General features: G+C 32.1%; 1 protein-coding gene across 2 annotated transcripts in view; it reads left to right on the top strand.

Moving 5' to 3' along the window:
• The window catches only part of EPHA3 (EPH receptor A3), a 375,121-nt gene that overhangs the window by 318,060 nt on the left and 42,036 nt on the right, over window positions 1–15,025 (top strand). For both annotated transcript variants that reach the window (XM_055259775.2, XM_055259774.2), the window contains exons 12-13: window positions 9,043–9,104; window positions 11,065–11,274. In XM_055259775.2, the coding sequence (XP_055115750.1) occupies window positions 9,043–9,104; window positions 11,065–11,274 (272 nt within the window). The remainder of the gene's footprint in view (window positions 1–9,042; window positions 9,105–11,064; window positions 11,275–15,025) is intronic.

Below are 15,025 nucleotides of genomic sequence, written 5' to 3'. Positions count from 1 at the left end.
AAGGGATCCTGTGAGGCGGATCTGTGATTTTTGGCTCCAATCCCTATGTAAGTCTCTTGAGAATACTCTGGGACTTTTCTCCTCAAGATTTTGGAGCTCCGGATGTAGAATAAGCGAAATTGGCAGCAAACTCTTTAGAGTGAAAGACAACATATGGCAGGGAATTTGGCATCGTTTAGGAGATAATTCATTGGCACCACATTTACATACTCTATGGTTACCAACATTTTTCATAATGATATTTCTCTTTAACATTATATAGAGCATTTTCCAAATGGCACTAATACCTATTCTCACTTTAGCATGACTAAAAAGGCATTTCCTTCCTCATGAGAGCATGGTTTAATTGAAATAGACTTTGATTTCCTTTTGAGTTTTCATATATAAAAAGTGGAATTAAGAATTTAACAATGTGGAATAGTTCAGCCACATATTGTAAGCCCACATTAATCCTTATAAGGCTTTTTGTTTGCCCATGTACTCTACAAAACCAGGCCATATTAATAGAAATATTTTCTGATAAAAAATATTTTTAAATTTTAAGTTAATAATTAATAAAAAAATGGGCATAAGTAGTAAGGATTGGGAAAATGTATGAATCCTTTGTTCTTTCTGAGCAAGGCTATACTGTTTTATGTCTGTACAGTTATCGTATCATGTCTCATTGGGATTTTAGTGTCATTTAGCCATTTAATGTTCTCCATTACATCTGCATCAAGTGGTTGCCTTTTAGCTCTTGAGCCTCCTGGGAAGAGAAAACTCCCTTGTCCTTATGAAGCCATTCTTCTAACTCTCAATTTTTACAAGTTTTTTGTTGTAAAGTATCTGTTATGTGCCCACATTATACTATGACATTATTTCATTCTTACCACTACCCTGTGAGTTAGACATGATAATTTCTCTTTTACATTTGAACAAACAATAACCGTAAAGGGTAGTTAGCTTGTATAACTAGAAAGTACTAGAGGTAGCACTGGGAACTTGTTCTGTTCATTTCACCCCTATCCCCAGCTCTGAACCCAAACAGGTTTCTACTTGACTTCTCCTGTATTCTACTTATCCTTTTATATCATTACTTTAAAAATCTTCTCTAACATAGTGAGACATTCCTCAATCTTCACAAATTTCTGGAACTATTAATAATCCCTAATATCTAAAACAAAATATAAACTCTCAAAGAGGGCAAAAACCCGTGTTATTTGATGACAAGTGACTAAAATAAATCCTAGATCATAATAGATACTTAATTTGCCAATGTTGAAAAATAAAAAAAGTTATTGATGAAGGAAGGAAGAAAGGAAGGAAGGAAGGGAGGACACAACAGTATCTTCTAACAATAGGTCTTTCTTTAGTATTTGATTCATTAAATTGAATACGCTTTTCAAAGGAGTACATTTAAATAACTACTTCTATCACCCAGAGAGTGATGGAAAAAAAAGATTACTTTTTAGCTTGAATAAAATCATAAGCTAACTTCTTCAACATGTTATAATTAAGAAAAAAATGAGCTAAAAGTCACTATCAAGCAAATATTAGGTTCTAATTTAAGCTTACTAATAAACTCTATTATTTTGTCAGTCATGAGTTGATTTTTTTGTTTTCAGTGTTATGAATTATGAAAGCTACTCATTATATTTTCCTGTTTCCTATAAATTCATTTACTGAATGATAAGCAACATTAAACTATAAATATTGTGGCAAATTTCCTTTAGATATAAAACCAAAATAATTAAATATAGGTTATGGTAAACTGACAAATCTATGAAACAATCTCTAAGACAAAAAATGTAGAAAAATACACTAAAATGACCTTTAAAAATTGCAGGTATTATATATTAAACATCTTACTCAAGCCTGACTCTGTAACATTCTAATATGGATTACAACTGCCTTATTCTTAGGGTGAGAGTTCTAAATTTGATATATCTCCCTGGTCAAATAAGCATGTAAGAAGCTGCCAAATCTGACTATATAAATCCCAGTCATCTCATATATTGTAAATATAATAGAGTAGTAGCCCTAGAATTAGATTTTGAACTCCTTGGTGGCATATTTATAAGCTCTTAGTCTGGCACCCGGTAACATCTGAGAGGAAATAGAAACTCCTTACAATAAAGTTGATATGTTGTATTTAACACACACAAACACACACACACACACACACACACACAGAGCAATTGTGTCTCCAAAAGAAGCTATTTATTCTACTGCTATTATTGTCTTTGTTTCCTGAGACTTCTAAAACAATCTACCTGCAGAGATCAGAAAGCACATCTATACGTGCACACATGCACACACACACACAACTAGAGTGATGCACAGCTTATAATCTAATGAACAAAATAGTATTTTCAAAAGCAGGCATATCAGTATCTAGATTAATAATTAATGATCAGAGTTCAAGTTCTGAACCAACCTTACTCCTCTGAGAACTCCTACAAATCAGACAATTCACGGATAATTCATTTCTTCACTTGTAACATAAAATTAAAAAGCACTACTTTACTATTTTCAGATACTAAAGATCAAATGAGATTACATAAGAATGTATTAAGTGGCAAAGAATTGTGCAAATCTAAATTACTCCTCTGGTTGTTTGAGATTTTACCAATCAATTTGGGTGTATAGAAAAAAATTCTTGAAAATAATTCTTTTTTTGCTCAAAGATAAATCTGTTTATTATTGTTATTCAATTGTGTGCTTTGAAATACTAGGTCAAATACAATGTATCATTTTCAAATCATTTGAAGAAAACTTTTATTAAAGCTTTTTATTCAGTCATTATATTTTCATTTAGCCCCAAACAATTTTAATGTTTTTGAGCCTGATGGTCTTAAACAGGAGAAGGTGAGAGAGTCTCTGATCTTCAAAGTAGCAGAAAGCGGGGGGCACAGGCTCTGCTCACAACAAGGTACTAACATGTGTTATCAATTTTAGCTGAAGTTCAAAAGGATAAAACTTGTTCTTAGCAAATGTTTGATATTTCTGCCATCACACCATTAGTCAAATAATGTTCAGACTCCAAGAACACCTTCCACTGGCCACTTTTCACCTAGTGAAATAGAAGGAATTATATTGGATGAGATTAATGTATTTTGTCTTGCATTATTTTCAGGAAATTTTAAAAAATTACCATGTAACTTAACTGTAACTTTGCATTATTGAGGAATGTCATGGGCAGAACGTTAAGATGATTTTCATAATTAGAACCCATCGATAGTGGTGTGAGTATCCACTTTCACCAAAAGCTTAGTCATTGGCTTCCACTTGCCTATTTCCCTGCATGTACGGTAAGGGCACATTTCTGGAATAAGAGGTCATCATTTAGTAACAATGCCAAATTCTAGTTATTTTCTGTTTGTTTCTCTCTAAAAATATTCTGAATTTATCTCAAGTGTACTACACTTCATTTCATCTTAAAAGACAATACATACATTGTATTTACTTTACTAGTAATTTACAAAGATTGTTTGTTAGGATAACAAATTTTGGAAACTCTAATGACCCAAGTTTTATCATGCATTCATGGCTGCAAATTGTTAAAATGAGTTCAGAACATGTCTGTCTAAGTAACCACATCAACAAAATTATAAAAATCACTGCTCGATATATTAGAAAAATATAAGACAGGGAATGTTATTTTTACATATTTAAACAGCTTTTATTGCTTCTTCATCACTGTCCACTTATGTCCCTTGGATGAACTGGCCATTTTGACTTATAAAAAAGTGTGGCATTGTGTATTTTTCTCATTTATATGGATAGGATGGTTTTCTGATATTTTTGAAAAATTAAGATCAACTTACAAAATTTGTTAAAGCATGATTTGCATGTGCCCAAAGACAGCATTTCTAGAGCACTAGTTTACATATACAGTAAATCTCCTAGAGAAAGAAGAAATATGGTGATGCACTAGTTTAGTAGCTGTCTGAGTAATTGTGGTCTTACACAACCTTTGCAGAAAGGGAGAAAAAGTATCACCTCTAAATCCTGAGGCTAGTAATATCTTGATACCAAACTATACAGCTATTATCAGAATATATAATAACATTATTGTAATGCATAAGCAAAAATTTAATAACGCTAGAATAATTGTGAAGCCATATCTGAAAGTGTATCAAAAAAGATACTACATCATTTCCCAAGTGTGGTTTATTCCAAGTATGAAAAGTTGGTTTTGTATTTAACAATTCTAAAAACTCACAACATTAATAGGTAATAAGAAAGTTCTATCTTAATAAATGCAAAAAATAAACTATTTTAATTTTAATTTTTTGTTAGCACATCATACATAGAAAATATGTATTCCTGATAAAGATACGTAAACAGTCCACAAACAAATACAAACAAACCTATAAATGTCACATTTAATAGTAAAACTTTAAAAGCATTTCTTTTCAAGAAAAAACAAAAAACCTGTTATTATTATTACAATTCAATATTGTACAGGAAATCTTAAACCTTTTTTTGACTTTTACAAATAAATCAGCTCATTTATTTGCATTATTTTGAGCACTCTGATAATGACAGTCTTCACTGATATTCTTGAAATCCTGTTTTTTGTTAAATAAACTTTTCCAATTAGGCAAGCAAATAAATAAAAGTTAGAAAGCTTGGAAAGGAGAAAAAAACAAAACTTTTTATGAAATCAAACAACATATTCAGAGCATTATATACATTCATTCCACTTACTGTATGACTTACATTATTGTGCTTACTGCATGACTCAGCTGTAACTAGCATAAGAGACAGTAAATTAGTTGTTATCTTTGAAGATGTTAAATTTTGTTTCAAGTTAAGCATAAATATAAATGTTTTTCAAGCAGCCAAATATAAAGCATTCTATGTGTTAGGATTGATGGAGTAGGGTTGGTTAAGGAAGTCTTGGAGAAAGTGTTTCTCATCCTGATTTTGAAGAGAGAGATTATCCCTAGCCAGTGTGAAATTATAGACCTAATTTGATCAATTGTAACTGGCACACTGGTAGGTGTTGGATTTAGAACTACAGACAAATGGGCTTGGTCTCTGCTCTCATTAACTCATAGACGCAATAGGGGTCATTTCCGCAGAATAATATCTTGATTAAAATGGAATTTGGAAGACGTTGCCTTGTACTTTTATAATGATTTAATGAGAAACCCACAAAAAAAAATACTCTAAGTCAGTTCAATATTTCATTTCAATATTTCAGTTCAATATTCATTACAATATTGTTATCAGTTAGGTATAATATGTGAAATACATTTTTTATTCTCGTCAAAGATGATTCAAATCTTCTTTCCTGGAAATAGGCAAATTTTGCCAATTTTTTTCAACTTTCCATCTCCTGTTTGTGTTTTTTTTTTTTTCCTTCCATCCTGACACTGATTATATAGATTGCTAGGGGGTAAGGTCAAAGGTTTTGATTTTATAATATACCCTCATTAGAGTGTGTTTAATCCTTTTGAAAATAAGAGGTAGAGTGTTAGACCCAATTACTGTTGTTAATAGGGAGTTAATAGCATTTCCATTTGAAATTATTAAATGTAAACATTTCATAATGTTTCAATATCTGATAAACAGTTTATGTTTGAATGAAGATATTTTAATCTAAAAAACAAAGTTTGTTAGAAAATTTCAAAGAAAAAATCTTTATGACTGACTATATATGTATATATATATATATGCGTATGTATGTGTTTATATTTCACATTATTGTACTCTTTATAAGAAATGTGATTGAGAAGGTTGTGTTAAAATAGCTGGTGCTGAATCTGGAATTCTTAGACATTTTGAATCACATTTCTTCTGTCATCAAGCAGCTATTCAATGATTAGTAATAGCTCCGAGCCACTGGCGATAGTTGGGAAAAGGAACTGATTATAACAGACTGATTTACTTCCCTTTACTCTACAATTGTGAAAGATCACCATTTTATCTAAACTCATAAATCAACTTGAGAACAAAAGCAAAACTCCACTGCAAATTTTGTTTTGCTCATTTTTGATGGTTTCATTTCAGCAAGTCATAGAACAGCACTTTCACTGAGTTTAGTATGTGTTTTGGGGTTTCTGAGAGCAGCAAATAATACAGGCTTTGTCTTGAGGAAGCTGATCATGTCATTTGTAAATCAAAATACACCTGGAAGAGCATGCAAACTTGAGTATGAATACATGGCATAATGCGCAGATGAGCTGGCAGTTTGTAAATAATTTCCCACCACATTTAATGCATGTTGGAACTAGTTCTTGCCACTAAAGAAGTCTCTTTTTCTTTAACCCTATTTATCATCATCAAAATCACAAGGGAAACTCTAAGTCAAGATACTGTTTTCCAAGGTAGAATATTTGTGATTCTGTTTACTCTTTGTACATTTGGCTTGCAGAATCTTTGAACGTAATGCAAAGCACATTTTCAGACTTGCCCATCTTAACTGATGTGTTTACAAATACCTGAATTATAGAGTTAAATGCAAGCTGATCTGATTTCTGAATGGTCATGGGGCTTTGACTTAATTGACTGGTTTGATTTTTCAGCTACTTTTATTTCCCTTCCCAAACATTCCACTAGACATGCTAATGAGAAACGAAATGATCATAGGGCTGGGAGCCAGAAGGAAAGGAGTGATAAGTCAAAGTCTGAGTAGTGTAAAAATGCAGTAACTGGCCAATGATATTGAGAGTTGGCGGTGTGAGGCCAAATATCTGTGACTGCATTTGAAATGTGCATTGAATTTTGGTAACATATCATTCCTCCCAGCACTGTACGAAGGCGGAAAGACAGAAACTGATGATGATTTATAGAAAGTACACATATGCAGGATTTTATTCGTTCATTCATTTATTCATTCATTTCATTTCAGGCCAGGCATCTAGAATCAAACGGTCTTTAGGGATCTGATACTAATTCAGGAGAGATCTAAGTTTCCAAGGAAATGGTGAATCTTCCCTTTCTTTCTGAATATTTTTTAATCAAAGTTTAGTTGGAATTTTGATAAAGCAAGTTCTGGGGCTCAAGGTTTTGACTGAAGCAATTTTTCAGATATTACTACATTAACTAGATAGATGTTATATGGTGCCTTTAAAACATAAATCAGTGTCTTAATGGAAAATAGATCAATGTATCAAGTGGTTGTAACGTGCATAAAAATTATCTCAGAAACTATAGAATTTAAATAGATTTTTCCTTAATAAATAAGACATAATTCCTAGAATATATTCAAATTACTGAATGTAAAAGTATAACCTTCATGATGCTAACTCATAATTTACATTTTGTATAAATTAAGAGTTTTTTACACATGAAAGGAAAAAATCAAGAAAAGGAAGGTATTTTCTAGCATCAGAATGGCAAACTAACCTCATGATAAATAAGACATATATGAGGAAAAATTAAAATTGTGTTATACAGTTAGGTGTACATTAATGTTTGTTTAAAATCTGTTATTTGCTCATGAGTTTTCAGCAGTACTCAAGACTCAACTCAGGTCTTCTGGACTTGGAAAAGGTGTGATTTTTCTTCCCGTAAAATGCTGGACTTATAACTAAAATAGTATTATAACAATAATAAAGTAAGGCAATTACAGTGTGGTAATATGTATAGGTTTTGAAATTAGAGACAGTCGTGTTTAAAATTTTCTTGACTACTATCTAATTGTATTACCTGAACAATTTGCTTAAACCCACAATGTTTTCTGGGTAGGAATCAGTAAAACGGAAATAATGCATATTGCTAAAGTAAGCTGTGAGGATTAAGTGATATAACAAATGTCAAGTACCTAATGCAATGTTACGTAATTCTAATCATGAAAAAAAATTACCAGTATTTCCTTTATATCAAAGCATCCTTTTTTTTGGTATTTTTCTTTTTAAAATGTTAGTTTTACATAATCTTCTTAATTGTTACCATAATGTATATAGAATTATATTTTCAGCTTTGCATAATATTATGCTCTAACAATTGTCTAAAGTGCTTAAGTCTTCAGGTCATCATTTTAATTTAAAATCATCCATAGCTTTAACATGCAATAATTGGCTAAATCATTATCTGTAGTGGAACATTTGTTATATTCATAGCTCCATGTATCCAGTGTACTTAGCACCTTTGTGTCTGATGCTTTTTCATATGTTACATTTTTCCCTCATTATCGGTTTCCGAAAGTGACAGCATAGTGTGTACAGGTTGCAACTTTTAGCTTTATAACTTTTTAGATGTATGATGCCCAGCAAGTTAATTAACCTCTGTGTCTCAGTTTTCTCATGTGTAAAATGGAAATAATAATACTTAATATGTTAATATATAAATTAATTACATCAGCATCATGCTCACAATAAGTACTATTTAAACACATTAAAATGCTGGGTTAAACGTTTCATGGTATTTTAGGCTACATATTTGCAAAATGGCTAAGTTATTGCCAATAGCAATTTTAATTTCAGTTTTATTTTCCACTTAAACATAGCATTTATTTCATAGTTTTTAAGTGTTAATCAAATATTGTAAATAATTGTAATTATTATTCTGAATTGTTTTATAGAACTCATATGTAGAATCCATAAAGGCAGAAATTTTGATCTACTTTCTCCCCACTAAGTGGCACAAAAGAGTATACCTAGCACAGTGCCCTACACATATATATGTGTGCGTGCACATATAGCACATATAAATGCCCACAGAAAGAATAAATAAATGTTAAATTCCTAACTTTATCTTGGGCTTGGAGGCAGAAATATTTGGTGTTGATGATTAGTGAGAATTTAATTAAAGAGAGGAAAGGGGCATATTTTTTGTTTACTTGAAAGGCCTGTCAAACCAATTTAGATACTATTGGTCATGGGCCTTTGTTCTGGAAACCAATCTTCTCCAATTTTTGTGGTTTTTAAAGTTTTATTTTCTAATGAAACCTAGGGCTTTTTATTGCAACTTTTAAAAAATTAGAAGACAGGCAAAGTTCTTACATCTCTATAATCATCAGGCATATCCAACTATATTATATAGGTTCATTGTATAATACTTGTTGAACTGTACTGATTAACTGTTATTTATTATTTACTGTATATCTAGGTAAGCCAGTTATGATTGTCACAGAATACATGGAGAATGGTTCCTTGGATAGTTTCTTACGTGTAAGTAAGATGCACACACATACATATATATGAATAAATTGCTGAAAACATTAGAGACACCCTCCAACATTGTGCCAAGCAGTTCAGTAATCTAAGTTTAAAGTAAAACTGAAATCTTCTGAGGCTAAATAGACAGAGGAGGGCTGTAAAATTGCATCTTTTTTTGCAGCATTCAAATGTTAATGGTTTATATTTTTAAAACAAATTTGTGAATTCTTCTTCAAAAGACTCTTTTTTATACTGCCAAGATTCACATTCGTTAAATAAAAATAAAAAAGAATCCTAAAGCAAGTAATAAAACCCACTGATGTAAGACGCAAAGTCTCTTTTTTAAGTAATCTCAGTCTGATATAATTATTTAATCACAGTCTGATATAAGACAGACCATCTACTTTCCAAATAGTGCTGTCTACTCAGAAAATAAGCCTGTGCTATAATGCTAAAGTATATATAGTTTTAATTTAGATATATTATTTTGGTGTTAGATATGTACATTAATTTTTTAGATTGAGAAGCTTTATACATTTATCTATCATCTATCTATCATCTATCTATCTATCTATCTATCTATCTATCTATCTATCTATCTATATTTTTTGAGATTGAGTTTTACTCTTGTTGCCCAGGCTGGAGTGCAATGGTGCGATCTTGGCTCACTGCGATCTCTGCCTACTGGGTTCAAGTGATTCTCCTGCCTCAGCCTTCCAAATAGCAGGGATTACAGGTGCCCACCACACGCCTGGCTAGTTTTTGTATTTTTAGTACAGGTGGGGTTTCCCCATGTTGGCCAGGCTGGTTTAGAACTCCTGACCTCAGGTGATCCGCCTTCCTCAGCCTCCCAAAGTGCTAGGATTACAGGCGTGAGCCACTGCACCCGGCCATATTTTGACATACTATATTTCACCATAAGAAAGTGAATATATTAAATTTACATCTATTTCAACAAATGTTATGTTCAACAATTTCATGACGTTCAAGACAATACCAGTTACCAGTCATTGCAGGGGATAAGAAAAGACATAGGCCCTTGTCCTCAAGGTGCTTTTGGTGCTATATAAATTGAGATGGGCAGATGACAGAAAGATAAATAGATAGAGAAAATATGTAGTATCATTCATAATCATGGAGGAAAATTTTAAATTTTCTAAGAATGAGAAAGGATATGCTTTATATTAAAATCCATTATCCAAATAAAAATATTAATAGCAATTATTTTCACAATCGTTATTTCAAAAATAAACATTTCGAAAATCAGGTGAGTTAAAATATTATGATAAATATTCTTTCAAAATTATTGTTTGTAATTAAACATGAAATTTTATATTAATACATTATCTATACATTTTAAACCTTATGTTTCTATCTTAATCCAAGATTAAATTAGATTGGAAACTGGATTATGTGATTTAGTTTCTTATTGCTTTCTATTTTGTGACTTACAACTCAGAGGTGGGTAGAAAAACAAATATCCAATAAATATTTTTGACTAATTATGGACTAATTATTTATGATAATGTTTAAAAATGTGGCATCCACCTTATTTGAAACAATTCATAAAATATCAGGAAACAAAGAAGGGGAAATGAAAATTCAATCAAACAAATTAATGTCAACCTAAACTAGCCACAAGATTCATTTCATTTTTTTGTTCTTAACCTTAAAGAGTCTGAGGAGGAGTTGCTTTTTTTCTCACATAAGGACCAGGAAAGTCCTTGCTTTTAAACGGAAGTCAAAGAACGTTAAGATACTTCCTGTTACAAAGTATTTGATAACACAGCCACTGTGTTATTTTGTTTCAGCCTTGTATCCATTTGCCACATATCTTTGTCTTGAGTGCTTAGGACTAAAGTGTGTATAATCAGTCTTGTTACAAAATTCAATATGTGAGATGTTAACCCATAAAGATGTATCTTTAAGAAATAGGAACATATCTTAATTGTACATTTGAAATGCTTCCCAGAAACACGATGCCCAGTTTACTGTCATTCAGCTAGTGGGGATGCTTCGAGGGATAGCATCTGGCATGAAGTACCTGTCAGATATGGGCTATGTTCACCGAGACCTCGCCGCTCGGAACATCTTGATCAACAGTAACTTGGTGTGTAAAGTTTCTGATTTTGGACTTTCGCGTGTCCTAGAGGATGACCCAGAAGCTGCTTATACAACAAGAGTGAGTAACTCGGATTTTCTCCTTTTTTATCACTGTTTTCCATCTTGTATCATGTTGATTTGTAAATAAGTGGAAATCATGACCCAAAATGTGTTGTCAATTATGCTTTCCACAAAAGAAAACATATCTTAAAATTAAAATATTATTATTTATTCTGGGTAAATAGATGGTCACTGTTTAACATTTAATGATTTTAATTCTGAAATTCTATACCTCAGTTTAATGTTCCCCGCCAAAAGCAGCAAGATTCTCACATTCCTCAAATCTCGACATTTGTAAATGTACCCATCTTTTCACCGTGGTTGAGTCACCCTGAGCTAGCAGATTGGATAAATTCTTTTTTTTTTTTTTTTTTTTTTTGAGACGGAGTCTCACTCTGTCGCCCAGGCTGGAGTGCAGTGGCGCAATCTCGGCTCACTGCAAGCTCCGCCTCCCGGGTTCACGCCATTCTCCTGCCTCAGCCTCTCCGAGTAGCTGGGACGACAGGCGCCCGCCACCACGCCCGGCTAATTTTTTGTATTTTTAGTAGAGACGGGGTTTCACCGTGGTCTCGATCTCCTGACCTCGTGATCCGCCAGCCTCGGCCTCCCAAAGTGCTGGGATTACAAGCGTGAGCCACCGCGCCCGGCCCGCAGATTGGATAAATTCTAAGGACCTTATCCTAGTACATATCATTTTAAAACACTTTGAAATCAATGTTTTAATAAGCAACACCTATTTATATTGTAAAAGTGTCAAAACAGACCTATAAAGAAAAGTTGTCCATAATTGTGCCATAAATATGCTATAAATCTTATAAATGTGACAGAAAACATTTATAAGATTGTGAGTCAATTCTTCCAAATTTTTCTTGATACTCATATATACAAACCTGTTCATGAATATATTATTTAAATATAATTATTCATAATACAATTGTATGCTATTTCTCTCCTTACCAATACACTTCTTGAATATATTTCATTGTCAATAAATAATCTTTACATTTTTATGTTTAGTAGGTTGCTGTATTCTATATTGTTGTATCTTTTTTTAAAGCAAACCCTAATTAGTGAGCAAATTATTATTATATTTAATTTTTCCATATTTTATGCAAATGTATGTGATCTTTCTGCATTCAAAATTGTTATGAGCCTCATGATTTTCTAATGATACATTCCTAAAAATGAATGTTTTGTGTCAAAGATTACGTGAATATTTTAAAAGCACACTTGACTACACTCCTGATAAAAGTAGGTATTATCATTAATTTTACTATTATCAGTTAGGGTAAATTGAATGTATATATTGTAATTTGCATCCATTTAATTCAAAATGTATTTGAATTTTTTGTGAGCTTTTCTGTTGTTGTTTTGTTTTGTGTTTGTTTTTTGTTTTTTAGACAGGGTCTCACTCTGTCACCCAGGCTGGAGTGCAGTGGCACAATTATGACTCATTGTAACAGTCTCAAACTCCTGGCCTCAAGTGATTCTCCCGGGCTCAAGTGATCCTCTCTCCTCAGCCTGCTGAGTAGCTGGGATTACAGGCATGGACCACCAGCCCCAGCTAATTTTTAAGTTTTTCTTTAAAGAAAATTATTTCCATGACAGAAATTTAGAAAATATAGATAAACAACAAGTAAATGTCTAATAATCATTACTATTAATACTATACAAACATAATTATTAGCATTTTAAATTTACCCTTTCGATTTTTTAAATAAATTTTCACAAATAAATAACTCCTCTTTTGGCATAAAGTTACAAAAATGGGATTATACTGCATATACTGATGTATAAAATGATTTCAACGTACCAATAATTTCAGCACTTTATTTATATGTAAATCAATGCCATTTTGTTATTTGCCTTGTTTTAACTTAAAAATATAAAATACTTAAGTTTCCAGATGATTAAATATTTTTACAATATTTAATAATGTCTAATACTTTATTCATGTACATAATTTAATTAAAGAAAGCACTATTAACTGGGCAGAATTACAATATTTTCATATTATGAATGATACTTTGATGTCATGATATCTATTTTATGTCTGTCCATGATTATCTCCTTGGGATACTTCTATAGAATTAACATTACAGGATCAGAACGTGTACAAATAGGTGAGAATTTTTGGCATATGTATTGCCCAATTGTCTTTGCTGTAGTTTGTTATCAATTTTCTGTCCTAATGGCAGTATCTTTCTCCATAATCTCATCAGCCAAGACAATGGGTGCTTCCAAAGATGGTAGTCTTCTGCCATTTTCTTATTATCTAATTTTACAAATTTATTCCTGATTAAGAAAAAAAAGCTCATCCTATTTGCAAATCACTGGAGAGCTCCAATAATCAAAATTGTCACATGGCATGCATATCATGCTATAATAAAGAACCTACTATGCCAAATAGCATTTCATCCACAAGTAAAGCCACAATAATAGAACCATTGAATAATAATGGCACAATGCTGTTGGGATATTTCTAGATGCATTGATATAGGAGCTAGGACTCTCCCAATGACTTTTAATAATAAACCCTTTTTGTTTTTCCAATTTTCAAATATACTCTGTAGTGCATTTACTTTGTTCATGAATCTAAATTTTTTTTTAAATCTGAATATTTTTAAAAAAGTCCTTAGACACTTAAAATGTGTCCTACATAAAAATGTTGTTCTTAACAAATACAATTCAAATGGATAAGAGCATGACAAATTAAGAGAAATTTTGTATCTTGTAGCCAGTTGAATTAAATTTACAATTGACTACAATTATATAGCTCTGAACACGATGAAATTGCAAAGCACGGGATAAATACCTCAACAGTGCTGTTTAGTTCTCCTTCTCTGATCACCAGAAAAATTAGTCAGCCAATGTGTCTGCAACAAAGCATCGTTTTAATAACTGAACTATCAATTCAGTAGATACTATATGCAACAAGTGATACTTATTGTCTTGAGGAACGTATATCATTCTACTCACTTCTAATCTTTTTCTAAGGCTATCCTTCTTAACCTGTCATGACATAAGTACTTCTAACAGTCCATGAAAAGTATCATGCTTACTTATATTGTCCTTGTTACACCAATCATATTATACAAGAAAAATACTTTTAGGTTAAATAAAAACTATCTGATAAAAAATTATTTGAAATGTTAAATTTCTGGTTATTCAGTCAGGTTCTAATTTCTATGCCATATTAAATTATTTATTTATTTATTTATTTATTTATTTATTTATTTATTTATTTTTGAGACAGAGCCTCACTGTGTCTCCAAGGCTGGAGTGCAGTGGCGCAGTCTCGGTTCACTGCAACTTCCATCTCCCAGATTCAAGCAACTCTTATGCCTCAGCCTCACAAGTAGTTTGGATAACAGGGGCTTGCCACCACGCCTGGCTAATTTTTGTATTTTTGGTAGAGAGGGGGTTATTCCATGTTGGCCAGCCTAGTCTCAAACTCCTGATCTCAGGTGATCCACCTGCCTCAGTCTCCCAAAGTGCTGAGATTACAGGCGTGTGCCACTGTGCCCAGCCCCATATTAAATTATTATATGAGAGCATCTCTGTCCCCATAAGTAGGCTTGATTGCCAGGATACTCAAAAGAATAGTTTCTCTGCAGGAACTGGAAACATTTGTCCAACTTTAGATGATTCATACTCGGGAACACAGGGGGTTAACTCTAAATGTTTCATTTACACTGATTGTTGCTTTGTCAGGGCCTCTTTAATGTTAGAAGAAAGGTGTCGTATGGAAATTGCTCTGTAACATTTCT

The sequence above is a fragment of the Symphalangus syndactylus genome, chromosome 21 (genome assembly GCF_028878055.3).
Source record: "Symphalangus syndactylus isolate Jambi chromosome 21, NHGRI_mSymSyn1-v2.1_pri, whole genome shotgun sequence".
In the NCBI taxonomy this organism is placed as follows: domain Eukaryota; kingdom Metazoa; phylum Chordata; class Mammalia; order Primates; family Hylobatidae; genus Symphalangus; species Symphalangus syndactylus.
The sequence above is the reverse complement of the archived record's forward strand: the minus strand, read 5'-3'. Positions and strand labels throughout refer to the sequence as shown.